The sequence below is a fragment of the Salvia hispanica genome, chromosome 1 (genome assembly GCF_023119035.1).
Source record: "Salvia hispanica cultivar TCC Black 2014 chromosome 1, UniMelb_Shisp_WGS_1.0, whole genome shotgun sequence".
NCBI lineage: Eukaryota > Viridiplantae > Streptophyta > Magnoliopsida > Lamiales > Lamiaceae > Salvia > Salvia hispanica.
In genome coordinates, this window is record NC_062965.1 from 23,820,142 (window position 1) to 23,842,626 (window position 22,485).

Consider the following 22,485-nt stretch of genomic DNA (forward strand, 5'->3'; position numbering starts at 1 on the left):
CTGCAATATTGATTGAGCACTAAGCTTAAGAAACTAAAGCAACAGTTGTGCTTGCATTGACATAACTCTCTACGCATCTTATTTAACAGATTGAAATTACCAATGGTTGGTTATAGGAATGATGGCGAAATGTCATGCTTTTGAGTTACAAAGTTTAACTAAATTATACTTCTGAGATCATAAAACATGTATGTTTCTAAAGCACAACTCACTAGTCCAATAACAGGCTAGACCACACTGCAAAGAGAAAAAAAATGTTGAGTACACAACAGGATTTCATATGCTGAAAGTCAAATATCAGCTCCATAAATTTATAAAAATGATCCAAACTCCTTTTATGTGATTTAAGCACCCTATTATATCAAGACAGTTTAATGCCAGTGAAAAATTTTATGTCATGGAAAGTAATCGTAGAAACAAGTGCCGATGGAGGTCCAAAGAAAAACGAGCATGAATATTAGTTCCATGCTGAAGAACGGCAAGTATAGTTTCAACTCAAGAACAAGTAAGCACTTCCACATACAGTAGTACTAAAGGAGAAGAACAATGTCTTAAAATTAACCTGTGGTATGTATTCTCAAATTTCAAACAACGGAGTCATGAATTGAAGCGCACATCCCATAATAATTCCCATAACTACTCCAGATAAGCTCCACTTTCATGATTCACAGCTGATCTTGAAAATGATCCTGCACCAATTGTGACATTTATTTTGAGTACAAGTATAATTTCTCGTTCAGATAACAGAAAGTCAAAAACTCACCAGTTGTAGTTGTAGGGTACATCGAAAAGAAAGAACCAATAACGTTTGCCACACCAAGACAAAATAACTGTGCAAGATAAACAGTAAGTATATCACAAATGCATACTATGACAATGCATGCTAGTGCTTTAGCAATTTCCACAGACTCCTACACCTTAAAATCTGTGTGTTCAATATCTCATTCTGAAAGAGTACATACTTGCCAAAAACAAGACAGAGTAAGTGGTGCAAAAGAAAAATATCATAGCAAGACAGTCATGATTAACACTTCTCTTAGCCATTAATGAGAACTGTTGTAGAAATCAAATATCTTTGGGATATGTTATTGTAATTTTCAGTCTAATTTGGCCAGCCAACAAAGCCATTATTGCCCATGGAATATGTTATTATAATTGTCAGTCCATTTTGGCCAAATGACCTTGCAACTTGGAAATATTCATTTACTTTATTTTTTATTTTTACATACATTTGCCACATGATCCTACCAGACAAAGGCACCATTATTGTTGTTCTCATGTCTTCTTTGACAGCAGTGGCTCCAGATGACTGGTGTCATCTCTTGGCGCTGAAATCTCCCGAGTTCCAGACTCCAGCTGAGACAGAGCAGCTTCTTCCGAGCTCTGCTTCAGTAGTCGGTTGGAGGCTTGAATTCTTCTACAGCAATGGTGGGATGTAACTCCAGTCTCTTTGTAATCTCTAGTCAATCTTATTTCCGATAGGGGGAATGGAAGGGATATAACTTGGCGGTAGAGTGTCACTTTGACGTGGTTGGAAGTCATTACTTTAAGTAGGATCTACACTCAGTGTGAGTTTTTCTATTTGGAAATATCCCTCACCGTGATTCTATGAGAAAGCATAAGAGGCTCGCGGCATCGACGTGAAGGGCCAACTCCCAACAAATACGAATCTCATGAATACATGTTATGCTTTTGAATGAAAGACAATTCAGAATCTACAGTGTAGTTACAAGGAAACTATAGGTAATACTATGAACATTGTACAAATCCATAAAACAAGAATTTTTTTTGCTTTTATGCATATCAAACACACCCTAACATTAACACTCAATCTATACAAAAATAAATAAATAACTCACCAGCTATTCTCAAAAGCCATCAATTCAACAGTGCTATGGTAGTTGAAGGAAACTGTTTTCAGCACAAAAAATTAAGATGTATTGAAACCCAACAAACTTCATCAATTTACATATAATTACAGAGGTGCAACGTATATAACTCCTCCGTCCCCCAATAAGAGTCGTTTTACACAAAAGTTCTATCCCCAATAAATGCCTATTTCGTGACCTAAGAAAAAACGATGTCAAATTACCCAACCTATGACACCTCTTACTTGATTAACTAAATAATCGAACATATGATGTTCACTTAGCAGAAAACCAACCCTTCCCGAATGTAGCAATTTTGTGGGCACGGCCAAAAGACGAGGCTTAGAACAAATGAGACGACTAAACTCCGGAATCTGCAAAAGATCAAGATATAGAGTTGAAAACTCGAGGAAAGAAAAATCAGGGGTTCATTTTCAATAAAATGTCCAATATGTACATCTAATATAATTATAGACATACATGCATCAAAAATGACAATGACATTATTGTTACCTTACGTTGGAGGAGATGCATCTCAAGAATCTAGCTTTAAATGTAAATTCTTCCAAGCAGCAGTGATGTAACGTTTCGCCATAGTATATCCAAGCAGCACTGTTGCAAGGCTGCAAAGATCGAAGCCACTCTTCGTTAAAACAGCAATAGAAAGCATATTTTGAGCCATTATCACGTTCCTTGAGAAATCAGTTTCCTCATCGATTTCCAGAGAGAATTTCTAATCAACCGCATACAGATACTTATGATCAATGCTTGCACGAAAGTAGTTCACACATGAAGCATGAAATAAGAATGCTCTACTAATACCTTCCCCATGCTTGACCATATAATATGGAAGAGAGCTCATCCCGTGATAATCTACTTTGTCTCTGTATTCTATCAGAGACCATATTGCATAGTGAGTGCAGTGATATCTGCAGGTTTAGGCGACACTTCACTTCATTTGGAGCTCTTGATCACTCTCCTTGTGTCCACTGAGCTCAAATTGTCAGCAGAGCAGAACAAACCAGTGAAAGTCGGTGACGCCAATAACATATATTCAGCACTGCCGAGCTCAGTAAGCAAATTGCTGCAAGAAATACATAAAACATGTAAACATATTGAAAACACGGCTATCTGAGCTAGATTAGAAGATGAGATGAAACTGACATTTTGCAGTGTGAAAACCACAGGTAGCAGTCACGTTACGACACAATAGAATCAAGCATGCTCCTATTTAGCGTCCTCGTGTGCTAAAGGTATTTCATCTGTTATTATTCCCCTATTTTTCATTTCAACGAACAGATGCTGAGCTCTGTCAACATTTCGAAGCTTTTGGCACTCACGGAGCAGGACCCGGTAGAATACCAAATCATGGCAGATCTTCTTCTGATTCATTTCATTTATAAGCATGTCAGCTATATCCGTGCGTCTAATCTTGAGAAATCCATCAATTAGGCATGTGTATGTAACAACAGAAGGTGAGGCACCCTCCCTCGTCATCTCCTGGAACAGATTCCATGCCTTCATCATATCTCCATTCCGACAAAATGCAGCTATCATTGAGGTATACACATAGTTATCGAGATCTATGCCCTCAGAGTTCATTTCTCTGAATAACTTATATGCCTCTCCCACTCTTCCTGCAGAGCCTAACACATTAATCAGAATGGTTAATGTGATCACATCAGGACAAATCCCAACCTTCAACATGCTTGTATACAACACTAAGGCCTTCCCCGGGCTCGCCTGCTTAGCAAGGCCGTCAATGAGGATGCTATAAATTACATCGTTAGGGGGTTGATTGGATTTAAGCATTACAGGAATAACCTCTAATACCTTCCTCAACTTGTGCTCTTCGCACAGCCTGTTAACAACTGCAGAATAGGTAAACACATTAGGAGAAACGCCCAGGATTGTCATTTTATCAATCAACTCCAAGGCTTCCTCGACCTGTCCTTTAATGCAGTATCCGTGTACAATATGATTGAACAAGTAAGGATGGGGCAAGAAACCAGCTTCTACCATGATATCAAGAAAGTTCAAGGCCTTATTGCAGGAACCAATTTTACAAAATCCTAGGATCATACTCTCATAACTGAAATAATCAGGAGCCAAATTATTATCCATCATATCCTCTATAAGTCTATTTGCAGATTCCATCTCACCCTGCTCAGAAAATCCCGCAATCAAAATGTTGTAAGCACGAGTGTCATATTCACATCCAGATGCCCCTATCTTCTTGAACAAATTCAGTGCAATCTCCATGAAGCCATTCCTCGAGAGTCCTTTTAAAACTGAGCTATAGGTGATAATGGACGGTTTAATATTACATCTCGTCATTTCCTCGAGCAAGCTAAGACCTCTCTCTACATTTCCGTATCTGCAGAAACCCTCAATCAGGATACTATAGCTATATACATTTCCTGCAATTCCAGAACTCTTCATTTCATGAAAAACCTGCATGGCCTTATCTAGTTCACCTATTTTCACAAATCCATGAATAACTACAGTATAGCAGTAACAGTCACATGGATGACCGTTGCATATCAACCCTCGGATATAGCTCCAAGCAACCTCAAGAGCACCAACTCTACACAGCCCGAGAACGAACGTACCATATGTTACAATGGAAGGGCTAATACCCACTATCTCCATTTCCTTCATAATGCTACTCGCTTCTTCAATATCTACTCCATCCGTGCCACGAGGCACTCTGCAGTAAAAACTCATCATAACTTCATAGGTGTGTACATCAGGAAATGGTCCACAATTCTTCATTTCCCAGAACAAAGTCCTCACATATTCCCTCTCATTGGCTTCCCCTAATTGTTTTAGCAATAAATTGCACGATCGGATGCTAGGCCGAATGCCAAGCTTCCTAGCCTGTGCCACTGCAGCCACCGCATTCTCAAACAACAGATTCAAAGCAAAGAACTTCACAAGCACATTTAAAACAAAATTCAATCCTTCTTCATCACTATCACAGCACAATAAAGCATGTGACACACCGAACAAATTCAGCTCAGACTTTTGACAATAATACACAATCTTCCTAAGCAATGCATAAACCTCCATTTCCATCTCAGCACGCGCATATATATGCATCAACAGCTTAAAAGCTAAGAACGATTGATCAAAACCATACTTCTCCAGTGTCGCAGAAAAGCAAACATCTCTCGCAATCCTCACATTCAAAGTCTTGAGAACTCTAACAACAGCGAAAAACAGGCCAGTGCTTCGACACTCACCAGATTTCACCGCTAAAACACTAATTTCACTCTCTGAGCTGCTGGAATAATCACAGTCTTCCGCAGCAGAGACGCGGCTGTACAAATTGCGGAAGATGCTGCTATCGTTTACACCTGTGCAACTTCTACGGAATCTCAATGTACCGCAAACTCCAAACTTCAGAAACAATGGGGAATTTCTGACGAAAAAGCAGCCACCCATAAAAATGAAAATTAAAAGTAATAATCCAATCTCTACACCTACTGACCAGAAGTATGTCGTCGAATGCCTCCGGTAAAGTGTCTGAGGTGGCGGCGGCCGCCATCCACGGCGGCGAATGGTGCTATGAAGTGAAAATAATTTGCAGAGAATTAGAGAGATGGAAGTGATGGAAACTGAAACACAAGAGAGGAAACAACATTTGATGGGCCAACAGAAATGGGCCGTATACTAAAGCGTGAAAATGGGCCAATTTAATACAGAAGATGGGCTTGAATTGGGCCAAAAGAAGACATGAAGTGGGCCGGGCCCAACTGAAAAAGCCAATGGAATTTTGGGAAGCAGGTCGATTGAGAACTTGTATTTGGGGATTTCACGTTCATTTCCAGATTGAATCGATTCAGGAAATCCTAGCCCTGCCGCCGCCGTGGTGTCAGTGAAGCCGCCCTTGCTGCAATTTCAGTTTCTACCGCTATTGGTTAAGACAGTAAGTTCTGGTTTTGGTGATATGAGTGATAAATGTGTGATGGTAGTGTTGGAATGATCGGTTAATTGGTTGTTATAGCCAATTTAAGCTGCAGTTTTGTTTATCTTCATCACACAGGAAGAGAAATGTATTGATTGTTTAGCTGATTTTGTTAAGAAATTGATATGCTAAACACTGCACACGAATTTAATTTTTGTTGCTCTTTTTATTTTGAATTTGCTCTATTTATGTGTTTTGGTTGAATTCAAGGCCTTGATTTTTTTACTTAGGTTGCCATTTTGCTCCTCTTTTACCTTTTTATGCAACACAATTCTAATGAATTTGTTATTGACAGATTGAAGTCGGAAACAATGTCGTTTATGAAAGGAGATTTGTTGTCAAAAACTCGTAAACTCGTTAAAGGGTTTGCTAAAACGGAGCCTGTTTGGCTTAGGTCCATGGAAAAGTAAGTTTTCTCTTGTGGTGTGTTTGTTCTCTTTGCATATGGTTGAAAATTTTCAAATATTTGATACATTTTGCCTTATTATTTTGTGGCTTTAGGGCGCCGCCTGCTACGTTTCCTCGCGCACAGAATAAGCTTAGGCAAATAACCTTCCCGGAGGATACTTACGTGAACAAGTTCTACCAGAAGCATCCGGATTCGAAATTCGAAGATCCAATCAAGTAAATGGTTTAGTTGATTCTCTTTGCTATGCGGTATTAAGTGCTAGATTTTGGGTATTTGGGTTGTTAATTGTTTTGCTGTGAGATTGGTTTAAACTACTCCTAGGAAATATTCGTGTGGCTTTGCTGGTGCAGCTTAGTAATTTGACAAGTTTGTGAGTTATGATGAATTAAGTTAGGTTGATATTTCATTTTGCTGTTTATTAGGTTGATTTTTATGTGAACTCGCACCCATGTGGTTCGTTTGCAAGTGTAAATTTGTGCACAGACTAGTCAATAATTAACTAAGTTATACGTCTTAGATCTTTTACTTGAAGAATGGTTTGGAAAGGAGGTTCGATAAGGTTGTTAATATTCCAAATGGAGTGCCACTATTTTTATGAGAAAAAGTAGATTATAGGGATCATTATTGAGTAATTTTAGTGAAGCGTCTTTGACCTGTTGAGTTTTGTTAGCCAACTAGAAAGACGGTCATTGAGATAGTTACAGTTTTGTATAATGTAAGTGAATTGAGAATTTGTGTATAGATGAGGAAAAAAATGCTATATTTGAGAGAGGAAACAGTGTTATGGAAGATAATGGGGATGGTTATTCAGCTTACTAGGTTTTGATCTTCTTCTTATCTTCAAAAACTGTTAGCTGAGAGCTAAGTGCATTGAGGTTTTATTCTTAGATGTCATATGAATAACAGCCTTGCTCCTATGATGGCGTCGCCGCATAACACTTATTCAGCTTGCTACGTTATTTATCTTTCTTGATGCTGCTCTTAAATCGTTTCATCAGATCTCCCCTGTCCAATGTCATGCGATATAAGTCTTATTTAGGGGGAAATTCTTGATAAGATTTTTTAAAATGTATAGTAATTGTAAACAAATCACCTTTCTTTTTCCAACCTAGTATATTAATTTTACCCTTGTGTGGTTATTGATTATTTCTATGCATTTTATTTCAACAGGGTTTCTAGCTTTGATCCTCCTGCAGCTCGTGAATTTGCTTGGAGAGTGCTTGAATTGAAGGAGCAGGGAGTTGATGAGATCGATGCCATGGCTGTTGCTGATGTACGTAAATTGCTTCCCCTCTCAAAATGCTAGCCTAAATTATGATGTCTCATTTTATGTGGCAATTGAAAAGTTTAATGTTTACTGTTGTGTTAGACCGAGTATCGAGCTGAAAGAAAAGCCAGAAAGCAGGCCTACGCTCGGCTGAAGCAAATCTCAAAGCTTCAGGGAACGAGACTGCCTCCAAACCCCTACCCAAGTGCTGTCAAGGAGATTCAAGCAGAAGAAAGAAAGCTTATCAAGGACCGGTTCTTCAATCCCCAGTCTCGCCAAATTGTGGAACGACTTAAAGAGGAGAGAGATGCAATGTTGATGGACAGAAGGTGACCCATTTCTGTGTTATGATGTTGCTACACCATTCCAATGCTAGCAGGAAGCATTTATCGAGTAAAATCTTGTTTTAGTTCATCCTTTCGCCTCGTCTCGGAAGACCCAGAATTACTTAAAAGTTCTTTACTATGAAGATCATGCTACTATTATTGAACAAGTGGATTGTTATGTTTCCATTTGCAATAAAAAATTGTTTTGGGTTTTCCTTGGATCTGTTGTCTAATTACCGAGTTTTTTATTTTGTTTGTATTATTTCCCGCTTATTTACTGCGATTTTTTTGGGATTTTATGATCTAAGAATGACCTCGACTATTATAAATCGTTGAAGACGATGATGACGCAACTAAGCGTTGGAGACGAACACCCTTCCATAGACAACGGCCCATATGTCGAAGGATCATCCATGAGAGAACAATGATGAACAACTAAGCGTTTATTCGTGGTGGTGAACACCCTTAATTAGACAACGAAACATACTATGTCGAAGGATCATCCATGAGAGACATTGATGAGGTAATTTATGCGTTTATTCATGGAGACGAACATCCTTAACTAGACAACGACACACATGTCGAAGAATCATTCTTGCAGTTTGCTCAAAAATATAGAGTAAATTATATGAGAAAAAAGGTTGTTTGGAAAGACACTGTTTGTGAAAATGTAGTTAGAATTATTGATGTTTCTTTACAATAAGATCAATAGGTATCAACCACTCTAACCTTTTTGGTCTCCTAAGGCTATTGTTTCTATTCAATTTTCTAACCAAATCGATCGATTTAGGTAAATCGGAAAATCTATGTCGTAACCAAAATTCACACAAACATGAAAATATACTAATATTTTAATTATATTTTGATAGGAGGTATCTTGTACTATTATAAGAGATGAAGGAAGAAAATAGATGAAATAAGTGAAATTGGTTTATTAAAATACAAGTTATGTTGGTGGAATTAGACGTGAAATAGAAACCTAATTACGTAATTAAAGTATAGGTAAATAATCAGCTGCCTAACTAAGCTAAACACGAAAACGATTTAAAAGTGTATATTTTATTAGCATACAATATATTCACAGCTTCACCATTTGCTATGTCCCATGGTGTCCACTTTATCATTATTATTTGTAGAGAGAACATCTTTTTGGTCCACGAACTTTGCCAAAGTATCATTTTAGGTCTGTGAACTTTGAAAATATCATTTGAGGTCCATCAATTATGGGTTAATATCATATGAAGTACTTTTTTACTATTTTCAAGTTTTTCTGAACGAAAATACCCTCAATATCTTTAAGGGTATATATTTTTAATAAACTTATCATATACTCATATTTTTTTATAAATATCTTTACTATATATTTTTGATGAATTTTCTAAATATAATTTGACCTACAATATTATCACTTAATTTTGTGACATGCAAGAAAATATCCTTATTCAATTTTTTATTATTAAAGAAAAGTTTTTTATTCAACCTTCAATATTATCACTTAATTTTTTGACATGCAAGAAAATATCCTTATTCAATTTTTTATTATTAAAGAAAAATTCTTTATTCAACTTTCAATATTATCACTTAATTTTGTGACATGCAAGAAAATATCCTTATTCAATTTTTTATTATTAAAGAAAAGTTCTTTATTCAACTTTCAATACTATCACTTAATTTTGTGACATGCAAGAAAATATCCTTATTCAATTTTTTATTATTAAAGAAAGTTCTTTATTCAACCTTCAATATTATCACTTAATTTTGTGACATGCAAGAAAATATCCTTATTCAATTTTTTATTATTAAAAAAGTTCTTTATTCAATTTTAAAATTTTTTAATATAAAAAATTGAAGAAGCAATTTTACTTGCATGTCACAAAATTAAGTGATAATATTGAAGGTCAAATTATATTTAGAAAATTCGTCAAAAATATATTGTAAAGATATTTATAAAAAATATGGGTATATGATAAGTTTATTAAGAATATATACCCTTTAAGGTATTGAGGATATTTTCGTCCAGAAAAACTTGGAAATAGTAAAAAAGTACTTCAAATGATATTAACCCATAGTTGATGGACCTCAAATGATATTTTCAAAATTCACGGACCTAAAACGATACTTTGGCAAAGTTTGTGGACCAAAAAAGATGTTCCCTCTTATTTGTAATATTATATATTAACAAAGTTTAGAAAAAATAAATTTAATTTTTAAATATATATATATATATATCATATTTTTGGAATAATCAATCAAAATAATCATTTTAATAAAGTGTTCCATAACTATATCAAGGGATGTCAATTCAACCCGAAACCCGTGGGCCGGCCCGAACAACCCGGTAAAATGAGCGGGTTAGGGTTGTAATTTTACCCGAATACAAAACGGGCTAAATGGGTTGGCCCGAATGGGTTGGCAGGTTAAACGAGTTGGCCCGAACGGATTGCAAGTCGGTCCGATGGGTTGCAACTTTTAATTAAAAATTATTGAGTTTTAGTTTTTTTTTTTTTATGTTTTTGAATCCTCAATGTTTCTACATAATCATTACTTATTCAATTTCCAATCTATACTTTTCCACTCGATACCACAATATCAGCTTTCAAGTTCCACCTCAACTCATTATTCCACCGTCCCATCATATGCTACTAGTGTCTTACCACGCCAAAGCCAATCAAGACAAAATTAAGAAAAACTGATCAAAATCTTAATATATTTATCATTTTAATAATGATTTATGTAAGATATGATTTTTAATTTTCACAAAGAATTAGTTACAAACAATGGCAAATGACTCGAACACAAACTTTAATTTATGTTGTAGTTGATCGAGATGAAATGCTTCTTTCCAAATATTATTGTAGAATACTATGAAGATATGAAGATTTTATATGATTCTAACTAAAAAGAAAAAAATATCTAAAATTTAAAATTATTTTATAGAAGAAAATTTCGATACAAGAAATTATTTTTGAAAGCTTTTACGCCCAAATAGCCCGATGGGTTAGTCCAAAATCCGGCGGTTTAGGGTTAGGGTCGAAAGTCCAAAACCCGAAAAATCCATAATCCGAATAGCCCGCACCCAAATAGTCCGGCAACCCGAGTGAGTTGGCCTGAATCCGAACGGGTTAGCCCGATTAACATCCTTAACTATATGGTACCCCAGGTGATAATTTCAATATTTATTACTGTTAATTAATTAATACCATATGAAATATTTTATATTAAAGGCATATATGTTAAATACTAGTAGTATACTGTAGTCAAGTCTCATTGTTTTACATCATGAGTTACATATATATGTTGCCCCAAATTTGGTTAAATTATTTTTTTGAAAACAAAATTAAAGCTGTCACAGAATTCAGAATTGGACTGTCGACATATGTTGATGTATGATATCATTTAATTACTTATTTTTAATTGGAATGAGAGAATGGTGCAACCTTATTTGTTGAAAGTTATTTGACTTTGAAATCTGTTTTCTTCGAATAGAAATAGCAACATCCAATCTGATTTTTTGATAAATGGATAAACATAACATACGTAATCGAAATAGGAGAGTCCTAATTTTCTATACAAAAAAGTGCTCAGAAATTGTTCGAGAGCAAAAGAATAATGTGTTGAAATATGGACTATGGAACCTGAAAGCAAGTCCTCTTTAGGCTTTAAACATAAATATACATTACATCGAACTAATTAAATAAGTTGGGTAATTAAATAAGTTGGGTGTTCATTCATTTATATCAACGCTTAATTCTGTTATTATATCGGAACACATCAGTGCAGAAGCAGTTCATGAAATAAGCAACAACTAAAACAAACGAAAGACAATATATGTGTATCAACCTAGGTAAATAATGGGTTTGGATCCCCTGTTGTGGCTGTTAGCACAGCAGGGGGTGCTGTTCCATACAAATATTTTTTAATTGTTAAAATATAATATTAAAATATTAATTTTATTTATTATAAAACAATTCAATGTGTGTGTATTTGCCACAGCCCCTGCTGTGCACAGCAGGGGATCTTGGCCCGTAAATAATTCATGTGATTATTCGTTCATATTCGTGATTACTTCTGTGATTATTTCCTATTATATCTGTAAAACAAATAAGCCATACACATCTTTTCGTTCTTCGCCAATCTCGTTCGCTATAGAAAAGTAAGTTGGAACTCCACAAGCTAGTAGTATTATTTGTTCAACAAACATGCTATTTAGGGGATAATTTCTTGATCCTTTAGAGGATTGACAGTTTCAAATGTGATTCATTAGACAAAGCACTCCACGTTTTGGGAGTTGAGAAAATTGACATGAGCCAATGTATAGATCATCCATTCAACAGACAACATCCATGAATCAAATTCACACGTTAATTTTTCATTGACAAATCGAACACTTTAATTCCTACAAGTTTAGAGGGATGGTGACATTAGCCATATTGCAATAATTGAGTTGAATCTTGCATTTCAAGCTTTTTTTTTTTTTTTTTTTTTTTTTTTTTTGTTAAGCTTTACAAATACAAGAACATTGAAAACTTGGATTTTTATATTATTTTGAAGAATATATTTGAGCTTCACCATATTCTCTATTATTCCTAGTTAATTATTTTATCTTGAAAATATAAAATTATTAACAAGATATAAATTATACTCCACTTTTTAATATTGCATGAATGGTTAGATGTCATAAATTTGATATTTGCTGGATGAATTTAATTATATCACCATCACTATTGATTCACCTGTTACACTCATCGTTTTGATTGATAGGAGTATATAAAATCATTAAATTCATCCAGCAAATATCAAAATCTAGCACAAACATTGAACTTGACAGCGGTAGTCATAAATGTATAAATATATAGATAGTCAAACACACTATTAATTTTATGCAGCATATAATCAACTAGACTAAGATTTCTTTCTAAATTAAATTTTATGCAGCATAGTTGTGACCCATTATTGTTCCACAAATTAATTTATTTCTAAATTAAAATTTTAACTTATCAATTTTATCCAAAATCATTAGTAATTTTATCAATTATATTTCAAGTTTTTCAATCCATCAGTTTTATCGAAACCTTTCTATTTGTATCGGTTTAATATTCATTTTCAGGTAAATATTTTTTAAAAATAGACATAAAATACCTACATTATCGTATACAAGTTCTTTATAAAAGAAAAATAATGTACCTCGTCTTCCACCTTCATTAATCATGTCACAATTCTACCATTTGATTGAAATTTTGATACACACTAAACGATTGAGATACATTTGGTAAATTGTAAAACTGAAAGTATAATTGATAATTAATAAAAGTTATAGACAAATTTTAGCGGATTAGATAAAATTAATATGAACTAAACAAAAACGATGCTCATAGATAGTTCCAACATAAAATACACGACATAACATTATACGTATACTATATTTATATGTAAATGGTAATTAGACTCTCAATAGTCAATACATTTGTGAACTCTTTTACTACCTTAGAAATTAGAATCATCACAAATTTATCTTGTTTTTGTTTCTTTAACTCGCAAGCTAAGACTGATGAAAAATTCCACAAATACAATTAAAAAAAAAAACAAAATACAAATTCAAATCCGGCCCCTTTCAAATCAAACACATTTTCCAATTTTCCCGCCAAATCCTCAAATCATCTCCTCCACCTCCACCACCGCCATCATTATCACCTCCTCTTGTTCTTGCTCCCGATCAGCAGCGACACGAAGAAGAGCGATCTGAAGAAGAACCCCCACGCCACCGTCACCAGCAGGCAGCTCCACTTCCCGAGATCCTCCACGCTCTGCTGCCTCAGTATGTCCGCCCCCGTGGTCACGCACGTCCCGGCGCCGATCCTCACCCCCAGCGTCCCGCTCATGCTGTCCAGCAGCTTCACCTTCATCTCCTCCGGCACCGCCGCCAGCGGCGTCCCGTCGAAGATCTGCGCCCCCCTCACAAAGCACTTCGCCGCGTTGGCGAACTCATTCTGCAGCACCGCCTCGTACGGATACTTCACTAGCGAGATATAATGAAACCAGATCCAATACACCGGAATCCGATCTCGATTGATGAAGAATCCGCTGAAGAGAAGGAAATACGCGAGAATCGCCACCACAATCACGTACCCTAGCATCACGTGCGGCACCACGCCGGAGAGAAACGTCACGAACGAGCTCCCCGCCCAAAACGAAGCCAAAATTATCAAAAAATAAAATACAAAATCGCCGTCGAGCCCCACCGCCCAAAATGTGATCACGGCGAAGGCGAGGGACAAAAACACCAGCGGCGGAATCGACACGAGCGAGTGCGATAAAACATACGACGATCGCCGGTATGCGTTGTACGCGGTCTCTCTCATGAATATGTAGCGCTCCTGTAGAAAAACCGGCAGCGCATCGGCGCAAGTGTAGAACGTCGTCGACATTGCGAAGGCGAAGAAGCCGAGGCGCTCCTGGACGCCTTTCGGGGAGTTGTCGAGGCGCCAGAACATGGTGGCGAGGATGAATCCGGTCACCACCACCGCGGCGAGGCGGACGCCGAAGAGCTCCGGCATCCGCCGCGAGTTCATGAAGGATCGCTTTGAGAGAACGGCTAATTCGATCCACATAGGGTTCGCGAACGTCGGCACCATTGCGGATCCGGCGGATGCGGTGGCGGTGGCGCCGGAGACTAGCTTTCCTCGAGAAATGCTAGCGCTGATTGCCTCCTTCAGCGATAAATTCGGTGAATTTTGGATCGATTGATGGTGATGTTGTTGATCGATGTTTTGCCATGATTTATTGAATTCAACGAGGCTTTTTGTTCCGCTTTCGGATCCTTCTAATTCTCTGATGAAATCGAGAGCGAATTCAGTCCGATTCTCGTTTTCCGGAATCGATTGGCCGAAATCGGAGAAGAAAACCGGCAGATTCTCCGGCGAGCCGTTGAAGACGGTTTTCCCGCGCGAAAGGAAGATCATTCGATCGAGCAATCCCATGATCCTCGAGCTAGGTTGATGAATCGACATGATCACGATGCTTCCGCTCCTCGCGATCCGCTGCAGAACCTTCACCACCATGAACGCGCTCGTCGAATCGAGCCCCGACGTCGGCTCGTCGAGAAAAAGCACGATCGGATCGTGGATGATGTCGGTTCCGATCGACACGCGCCGCCTCTCGCCGCCGGAGACGCCGCGGTGGCCCTCGTCCCCGATGACGGTCCTTGCGGCGCTCCGGAGCCCGAGCTGGTCGATCAGCGCCTCGACGCGGAGCTTCTTCTTCGACTTGGAGAGCGTCCGCGGCAGACGGAACTCTGCCGCGAACGTTAGGGTTTCCTCCACGGTGAGCATCGGGAACAGTAAATCGTCTTGCATCACGTAAGCCGAGATGACTTTCGACATTTTCGACTCGAGCACCTCGCCGTTGAGCGTGACCGAGCCGCGCAAGCTCCCCTTCGCCATCCGGTTCGCCAGGGCGTCGATCAAAGTCGACTTTCCGGAACCCGACGCGCCCATGACCGCCATGATTTCTCCATCACGCGCCTCGCCGGAGATGTCATCGAGTACAACTTTGGTATCCGCGGCGGCGCGTGGGGACTTCACGCTGTACGTGAGATGGCTGAAGGCGAGGACGAAGGGGATCGTCCGTGGCTCCTCGGTGGCCATCTCGAGCACGTGGTGGACCGGGGTCTTGTCGCCGGCGGCTTCCTTCCGCGCATCACCGACACATTGCAGGAGCTGGCCGAGTGTGGTGGAGGCGCGTGCGGCGGCGCGTGGGGATGTGTTAATTTCCATCTCGGCTTCTCTTCTGTTGTAGAAGGGGAGAGTGTCGCGGATTGGGGAGAGAGATACGACTCTTGACATTGTTGGCGGCGCATGCACTGTGTGTTGGGTGTGTGAAAAAAACGGCGGCGCTGATTGCTTGATTGGTGGAGGAGGAAATGCCGGTGGTTAGAAGTGGTTGAAGAGATGGAGGGGTTTAGTGTGGTGATTTAATAGAGGAGAATGAAACAAAATCAAATCGAAAACGAAAAGAAGGTAGAAATGAGGAAATGTGGTTTGTCTAAGAAAGTAAAAGTGGTGGCCAACCTTATAAATGACATTGGTAGATATTTGGTCTGTGCTACAAGTAAAGTGGCGTATATAAATATCTATTACTCACTTTGTTCCATAAAAATAGTGTATTTTTCATTTCTATTCGTCTCACATTTTCATTTATGGGAAGTGACTTCAACTCATTATATGCAAATTTACTCCTTATTGTGAAACTGCAGAACTAGACCAAACTAGGGTTTTCAGATCTAGTTTTTTATGGATGAGATGCGACATATTTGGAGGATTTAACTTCATTTCAGTAGGTTTTTACTTCATTCCAATATATACATGCGGTTTCACCATCGCGTACTGTTCTCTCTTTGCAATGTCTATCACCGTAGCCACGGCGCTGACAACAAAATGGAATGATAGCCTAATTGAATGGGTAATAAGCACGTGAAATGATGTAATAAACTATTTGAATGAAGTATGTATAGACGCATTTGAAGTCCTGCTAAAATGAAGTAAAAACTTTGTTCAGTGAAATAATAACGTTTTGAATGAAGTAATAAATCTACTTGAATAACTTGTCTTTTTAAAAATGAATAAAGTAAAAACTCAATTCAATAAATCCGAATGAAGCATGTGTGTTGAATAATTTCAAAACCTACTGGAAGTAAGTAAAGACATATTGTAGTTCAAGGTATTACATACCAGGATGAAGTAATAAACATGCTAGAATAAAGTAAAATGAGCTTGTAATGAAGACCGAAATAATTAACACATCAGTAAATCTCATCAAAAAACTAGATTTAATGGCTCTAATTTGGTTTCTAGTTCGGTCTTTAAAATTAGTTCGACATTGATCACAACTCTGTATACATAATATTATGCTAAGTATTATATTTAGATATTAATATATTATATTTTATATATACTAATAGAGTACGTATACTTATAATATTAATATATAGTATATTTTATATATATGTAGTATTCCATATTATATTATATTTAATAGAATATATATATATATATATAATATTAATGAAATCATATTTGGCAAAACACATTCTTAGGTCCTTATACTTTAATCAAATTGTTCATTAGGTCCTCGTACAATTTTTTCGTTTTAATAGATCCTTATACCTTTCTCATAAATTTCATCACATCCTTGTACAATTTTTTCGTTTTAATAGGTCCTTATACTTTGATTATAAATTTTATTAGGTCCTTATACAATTTTTTATTTTAAGATATTTTTTACTTTTATCTTAGATAATAATTTATATTTAATTAATTAAATTTAATGAACCTTTTCATTTTATTATTTAACTTATCTTATGATTATAAATATTCAGGGAAACGTATCTTTCAATATAAATATAAATAATCAATTGAAAATTCGGATAGTTATTCTAAAAAAAAACTTCGATTTTAATATTCAATCATCACGGTTAATCTTTTTATTATTCTCTACAAGTTATTGACATTATTGGATAACAAGATAATATTATCTTTATAGACTATGCTAAGTTAAATAATGGAATATTAAAAAGTTCATTAAGTTTAATTAAATTTATACTATTATCCAAGATAAATGTAAAAAAGACCCTAAAATAAAAGATTGTACAAGGACCTAATGAAAATTATGATAAAAGTATAAGGACCTACTAAAACGAAAAATCGTACGAGGACCTGATAAAAATATTGTGAAAAGTATAAGGACCTAGTAAAACGAAAAAAATGTACAAGAACCTAATTAACATTTTGACTAAAGTATAAGTACCTAAGAATGTGTTTCGCCATCATATTTATATGGTAAATATTGTTAAAAAACAAAATACTATTACGGGATCTTGTGATCTACTAACTATTAAATTAGTCTATTGGCATATAAAACGCAAAAGTTTTGCATAATTCACTCTAATTAATACTATCTAAAGTTTCGTATCAAGTGATCCTATTTATATGTACGTCTATATCAAATATTGAACAAGTATGGTATAGTTGGAGTGTAACTAGATTCAAATTACATGTGAGGGTATGTCATATGGGGTGTCTACATTTAATCATAGATATTTTTCCATTTATATATTAGTGTCAAAAATATCTTTTATTATATCACTCGATTCAATCCAATTAGGTTAAGAAAAAATCAGTTACAAATTGACCTGAGCATTTCTAAATTGGGGGATTGTGTTCTTTCCCCCTTGCATAGAATAAAAGAACTGATTTCATTTCCTTGGATATAATAAAATAATTGATTTCATTTCCTTTTTCTCATTTAAATAGAGTGAAGTGCCACTCATAACTTATCTACTGTAAAATATAAGATTAAATATGATAGATCTCGTGTAGAAAAATAAATGTATTATATTTAGTGGGACGAAGGGAGTATATCATATGCATAATAAAAATATATTGAGAGTATTTTGCTAACGAAATTGGTAACATATAGGTATAATTATCTCAAATGACAAATTTTCTAGCTAGGTAGAGTAACATTAAAAAATGAAGTGAGTTTTATTACAATTACTAGTACTCAATTAGGGTTAAAATTGATTATACATATATGAGATCTGATTACCTAAAACCGCCTAATCTATTCTCCACACGTTTGGCCTTAGGTTTTTAAGTTGGACACGTGGGGGACTATGATTGAATGATGATTGCATTATTTATGACTTTTCATGATAAATATCGATTTATATACTTATAAGTCATACTATAAATATTATACTCTTCATATTAACTGAATCACCGTCTCTTTAGTGTAAGCTGAAATATATGGAGTAATAATGTAAAGAAGTTAAAGCATTAACTGAAACTTTTAATTTTAACTTTTTTATGATTAAAATTTCTAAAAATATTTTTATGTTCAGCCATATTATAGCTGCATAATTTTACTGTTCTGTATTGAGGCTTTGCCGCTTTGGTAAATGGTAAGAATATATGGTACAATGACTAGCTAATATTGTTTGGATTGGCAACATTAATTTTCATGTACTTTGCCCATGCAGACAATTGAATGTGTTACACGATATCATAAAATCTTAGTGTGAAACACGAACAACATCATAAATATCATTCAATTGTGTAGTATTAATTATATTAAGCTAGCCTAGATGTTTGATGGGACTATTACCAAAATTCAAAATAATATTCCAATGAAAACTTTATTAGGAAGTAGATATAACAAACACATTGGGAGACCAATGTGTTTCTAGAACCAATTTAACCAAAGGTTTTAGGTTTGAATTTTAATACTAACTACTATAATTTAAGTGTATTATGTACTCCTATAAATCTAACTCTAACACATTGATCTGATTTTCGAAAGTACGATTTTACATGTTCTTGAAACAACATAATAACAATACTAAGTAAATAATTAGGCAGACAAAGTAAATACATTAATCGAAAGTAATGCACAATATGAAAAAATATAAATATCGTTGTCATGTCTACCGGATAATTGGATAATCGAAACCTATTAACGGTAAATAGTGAAAATACATTGTAATCACCGGCGAAATAAGTTCATGGGCGGCAGTTAGGCATTGCTCTATCTACTCTGCCTACCTCAAATTCTTTTCCAAGAAATTTTTATGAACTCACAAAATTGGACAATACTCTTTCAATATTTTTTATGAATTTCACAAAATTGGATAATAGTAGTACTCCTTTTGAATGTGACGTGTAATCACCACACACGTTACTAAATGAATTTATTATAAGTTGGACTTAATACGTAGAAATTTTAGAAACTGAGTTAATTATCTGGATTTTCTCATTCAAAGTTTTGAATAGAAGTATTTATTTGAGGTAGTTAACGTATCAATTTATGGGCTTTCGTGACAGGTCAAACTTTTTTACATTGCTTTAAATTTATTTATTCATAATGCATGTGTAATATGGAATTTAATTGTCGCACAAAAGTCTTCGTGTGCGGTGCTGTACTATTTATGATTGTATAATTTTTTTGTCACTACTATCATGGCTAGTTATTTAGACATGCATATAGATATTAAATTATAAAATATTATTTTTAGAGAATTTTTAATTGTCTCAATTTGTTAACTTAATGAACAAAGACTCAATTAACCCATGTTCATGTGCAACTACATTTTATAAGCATCCACTTATGAAATGATTCAAAAATCAAAATGAATTATCTTATTTTTGTTATGTTTATTTTTCCTTGATAATATTTTGATCGATTGAGTAATGAAATTAAGTATAAGTGCTATAGGTATATACTCCCTCCGTCCTAGATTTGTAGTAACATTTTGCCATAAAAGTTCGTCCCACATTTGGAGTAACATTTAGAATTTACCATATTTGTACATAAAATTTTACCCCATTATTCACTAAAATTACACCCAAATGTCATTATTTATATTAAAATAAATCAAAACAAAAATAAAAAACTAAAAAGTCAAAGAGGGACCCACCTTCAACCAACTCACTTCATTTATTACACACTTCATCATCTCACTCCACCGTCTCATTTCATTAATTACACACTCCACCTCTCACTTCATTAATTACACACTCCACCTCTCACTTCATTAATTACACACTCCACCAATTCCTTAAAACTCGTGCCATAACTAAATGTTACTACAAATGTGAGACGGAGGGAGTATATATTTAATGAAGACTCAAGTTAACTATTTTTACAAGGTGATGATGTATGTTAGCTTATCTTGTCTTCGTAGTATTATCATAAGCGCATCCTTATGAGGTCGGGGCATGAATCCTTCTTATTTTCTTTTTCTTCCTCGACCTCTTCCTCAGCCATCGACAAACACACTAAGTAAGGCTTAAGCCCTTGCAACCTTGTATTTTTTTTCTCTGTATAGTGTTGTCAATTTTTTGTGTATTTTCCACAAATTGTTGTGCATAAGACACTATCATCGTAACGACTATCATAATACGGAGTATTGGTTAATTTTGTATCGAATTTACAAAGTCAAAATTTAATACTATGTATAGCTCATACCAAACAAATTTTTGTATCCACCCATGTCCTCTGCCGTAGGCTTTGCTTTACAAGATCTGAAATTTTGATAAATCTTCGCCATGTTTTAACCTTCAAATCTAAGTTTGAAATCCCCACACAAACTCCTAGTCTTCATATGTCAATCTTCATACCTAATTTTGCAGTGTTATCATGTGGTGTTACTATGTTGAGAAAACGACTATTGGTTTAATATATTAGGGGAAATGTTTTGATGCTATTGGTTTGATATTAGATAATGAATGAGAACAATGCTATTTTATAACATTAATATTTATAAAATAGAATATGAAACATTATTGAATGGGATAATATTGTCGAATTAAGTAATACCTTATGAAGTTTTGATAATATTATCACTCATTGGAGTGAAAGTGAGACTAAAAATGTGATTTTTTAAAAGATAGTGATGAAAGAGAAATGATACATTTAAATAAAATTTGATTGTTTTTTTTTCATGATAAATTTACAATAATAAAATAAAAACCATAGAATCTAATTGGATCTTGACGGATTGGGCCTCCATAGAGCTTTCAGCAATCGGTTTAAGGTCCACTTTCTATCTAAATCTTTTCTTTAAGTTGGTGGGCTTTCTTTCCAAAATTTGTTACTGCTATCATATTTGATCCACCAAATTACCCACAAGAGTTACTCCTTTCTATTCCTAAATTACATAAAAAAAGAGTCAGGCTATTTGGTTCCAAAATTTATTGAAGATGACCCCTCGCATAAAATATTGTAAGTTGAACTATCCATAAAAATAAAAACAATAAGTTAGAGCAAATGTTATATATGTACAATATTTAAGAGCATGCATTATGTGTGAATATATAATAAAAACATACATAAGGATGGTGGAAAAGGGGTAGTGGGCCTCCTACATTTTTACATAAAGATGGTGGAAAAGGGGTAGTGGGTCTTCTACATTTTTTCGTGAGGATGTGTCCTCTTTTGTTTTATAGTCTATTCGCCTATTAAAATAAATCATTTAGGATTAACATGAATTTTAATTAATATTTAATTGATTAAGTAAGAGAAAAAAAAGTTAAAATTGCATAGTAGACAATGAGGTACATAAATAATACTAAAGTAAAAGAGAATGAGAAAAATATTGCCATAAATGGATATGAACTATTTGTATGGGACGAGCGAAAAAAGAAATATGACTTGTTTCTATGGAACGAAGGGAATATAGCGATGAGTCCTGAGAATAATACAACTTGTGGAATCATATCCACTTAAGAAGGTCATTATTGACATGGTAAAACTGAGATGGTGCAGCAGTTATTGCTATACAAAGACGATAGAAGAATAGTGAACCCCAACTTTGAATAGTTAGAATGAAAATATCTCACTGTAGAATTGACGGCAACTCCAAAATTCGAATTTAGTGGAGTTTATGGAACCGCAGTGGAGTCGTCGACTCCGAGTCGGCTTGAATCCACAGTTAGTGTTTTGGTGGTGCTTTTTTCTAATTTTTTGTGGGAGCTTCATCTATTTTGTTTTATCCATTCAATATGTTCGAACACTTTGTTCACAAATATGAACATGCTAAGTGTTGAGAATAATATATACTGGCATTTTTTTCTTAAATATGAACATGCTAA

General features: G+C 35.2%; 3 protein-coding genes across 5 annotated transcripts; 1 reads left to right on the top strand and 2 right to left on the bottom strand.

Moving 5' to 3' along the window:
- Positions 1-1,914: 1,914 nt before the first annotated feature.
- LOC125200660 (pentatricopeptide repeat-containing protein At1g62910-like) lies at positions 1,915-5,453 on the bottom strand. 3 transcript variants are annotated; one of them, XM_048098363.1, is made up of 4 exons: positions 3,033-5,453; positions 2,691-2,952; positions 2,387-2,491; positions 1,915-2,242 (listed from the first exon to the last, which is right to left on the bottom strand). In XM_048098363.1, the coding sequence occupies exon 1, from the start codon at positions 5,313-5,315 to the stop codon at positions 3,096-3,098; it is 2,220 nt and encodes a 739-aa protein (XP_047954320.1). In that variant the 5' UTR covers positions 5,316-5,453; the 3' UTR covers positions 1,915-2,242; positions 2,387-2,491; positions 2,691-2,952; positions 3,033-3,095. The 3 variants fall into 3 exon arrangements, with proteins under 3 accessions (XP_047954320.1, XP_047954318.1, XP_047954319.1); XM_048098361.1 differs by having other exon boundaries at positions 2,382-2,491; XM_048098362.1 differs by having other exon boundaries at positions 2,382-2,601.
- Positions 5,454-5,677: 224 nt separating this feature from the next.
- Positions 5,678-8,061, top strand: LOC125214499. Its single transcript, XM_048115551.1, has 5 exons — positions 5,678-5,799; positions 6,134-6,244; positions 6,340-6,462; positions 7,418-7,520; positions 7,617-8,061. Exons 2-5 carry the CDS (start codon positions 6,150-6,152, stop codon positions 7,845-7,847), a joined length of 552 nt encoding a protein of 183 aa, XP_047971508.1. The 5' UTR covers positions 5,678-5,799; positions 6,134-6,149; the 3' UTR covers positions 7,848-8,061.
- Positions 8,062-13,337: 5,276 nt separating this feature from the next.
- On the bottom strand, positions 13,338-15,865 carry LOC125215865 (ABC transporter G family member 1-like). Its single transcript, XM_048117438.1, has one exon. The coding sequence runs from the start codon at positions 15,679-15,681 to the stop codon at positions 13,528-13,530; it is 2,154 nt and encodes a 717-aa protein (XP_047973395.1). The 5' UTR covers positions 15,682-15,865; the 3' UTR covers positions 13,338-13,527.
- Between the last annotated feature and the right edge of the window lie 6,620 nt (positions 15,866-22,485).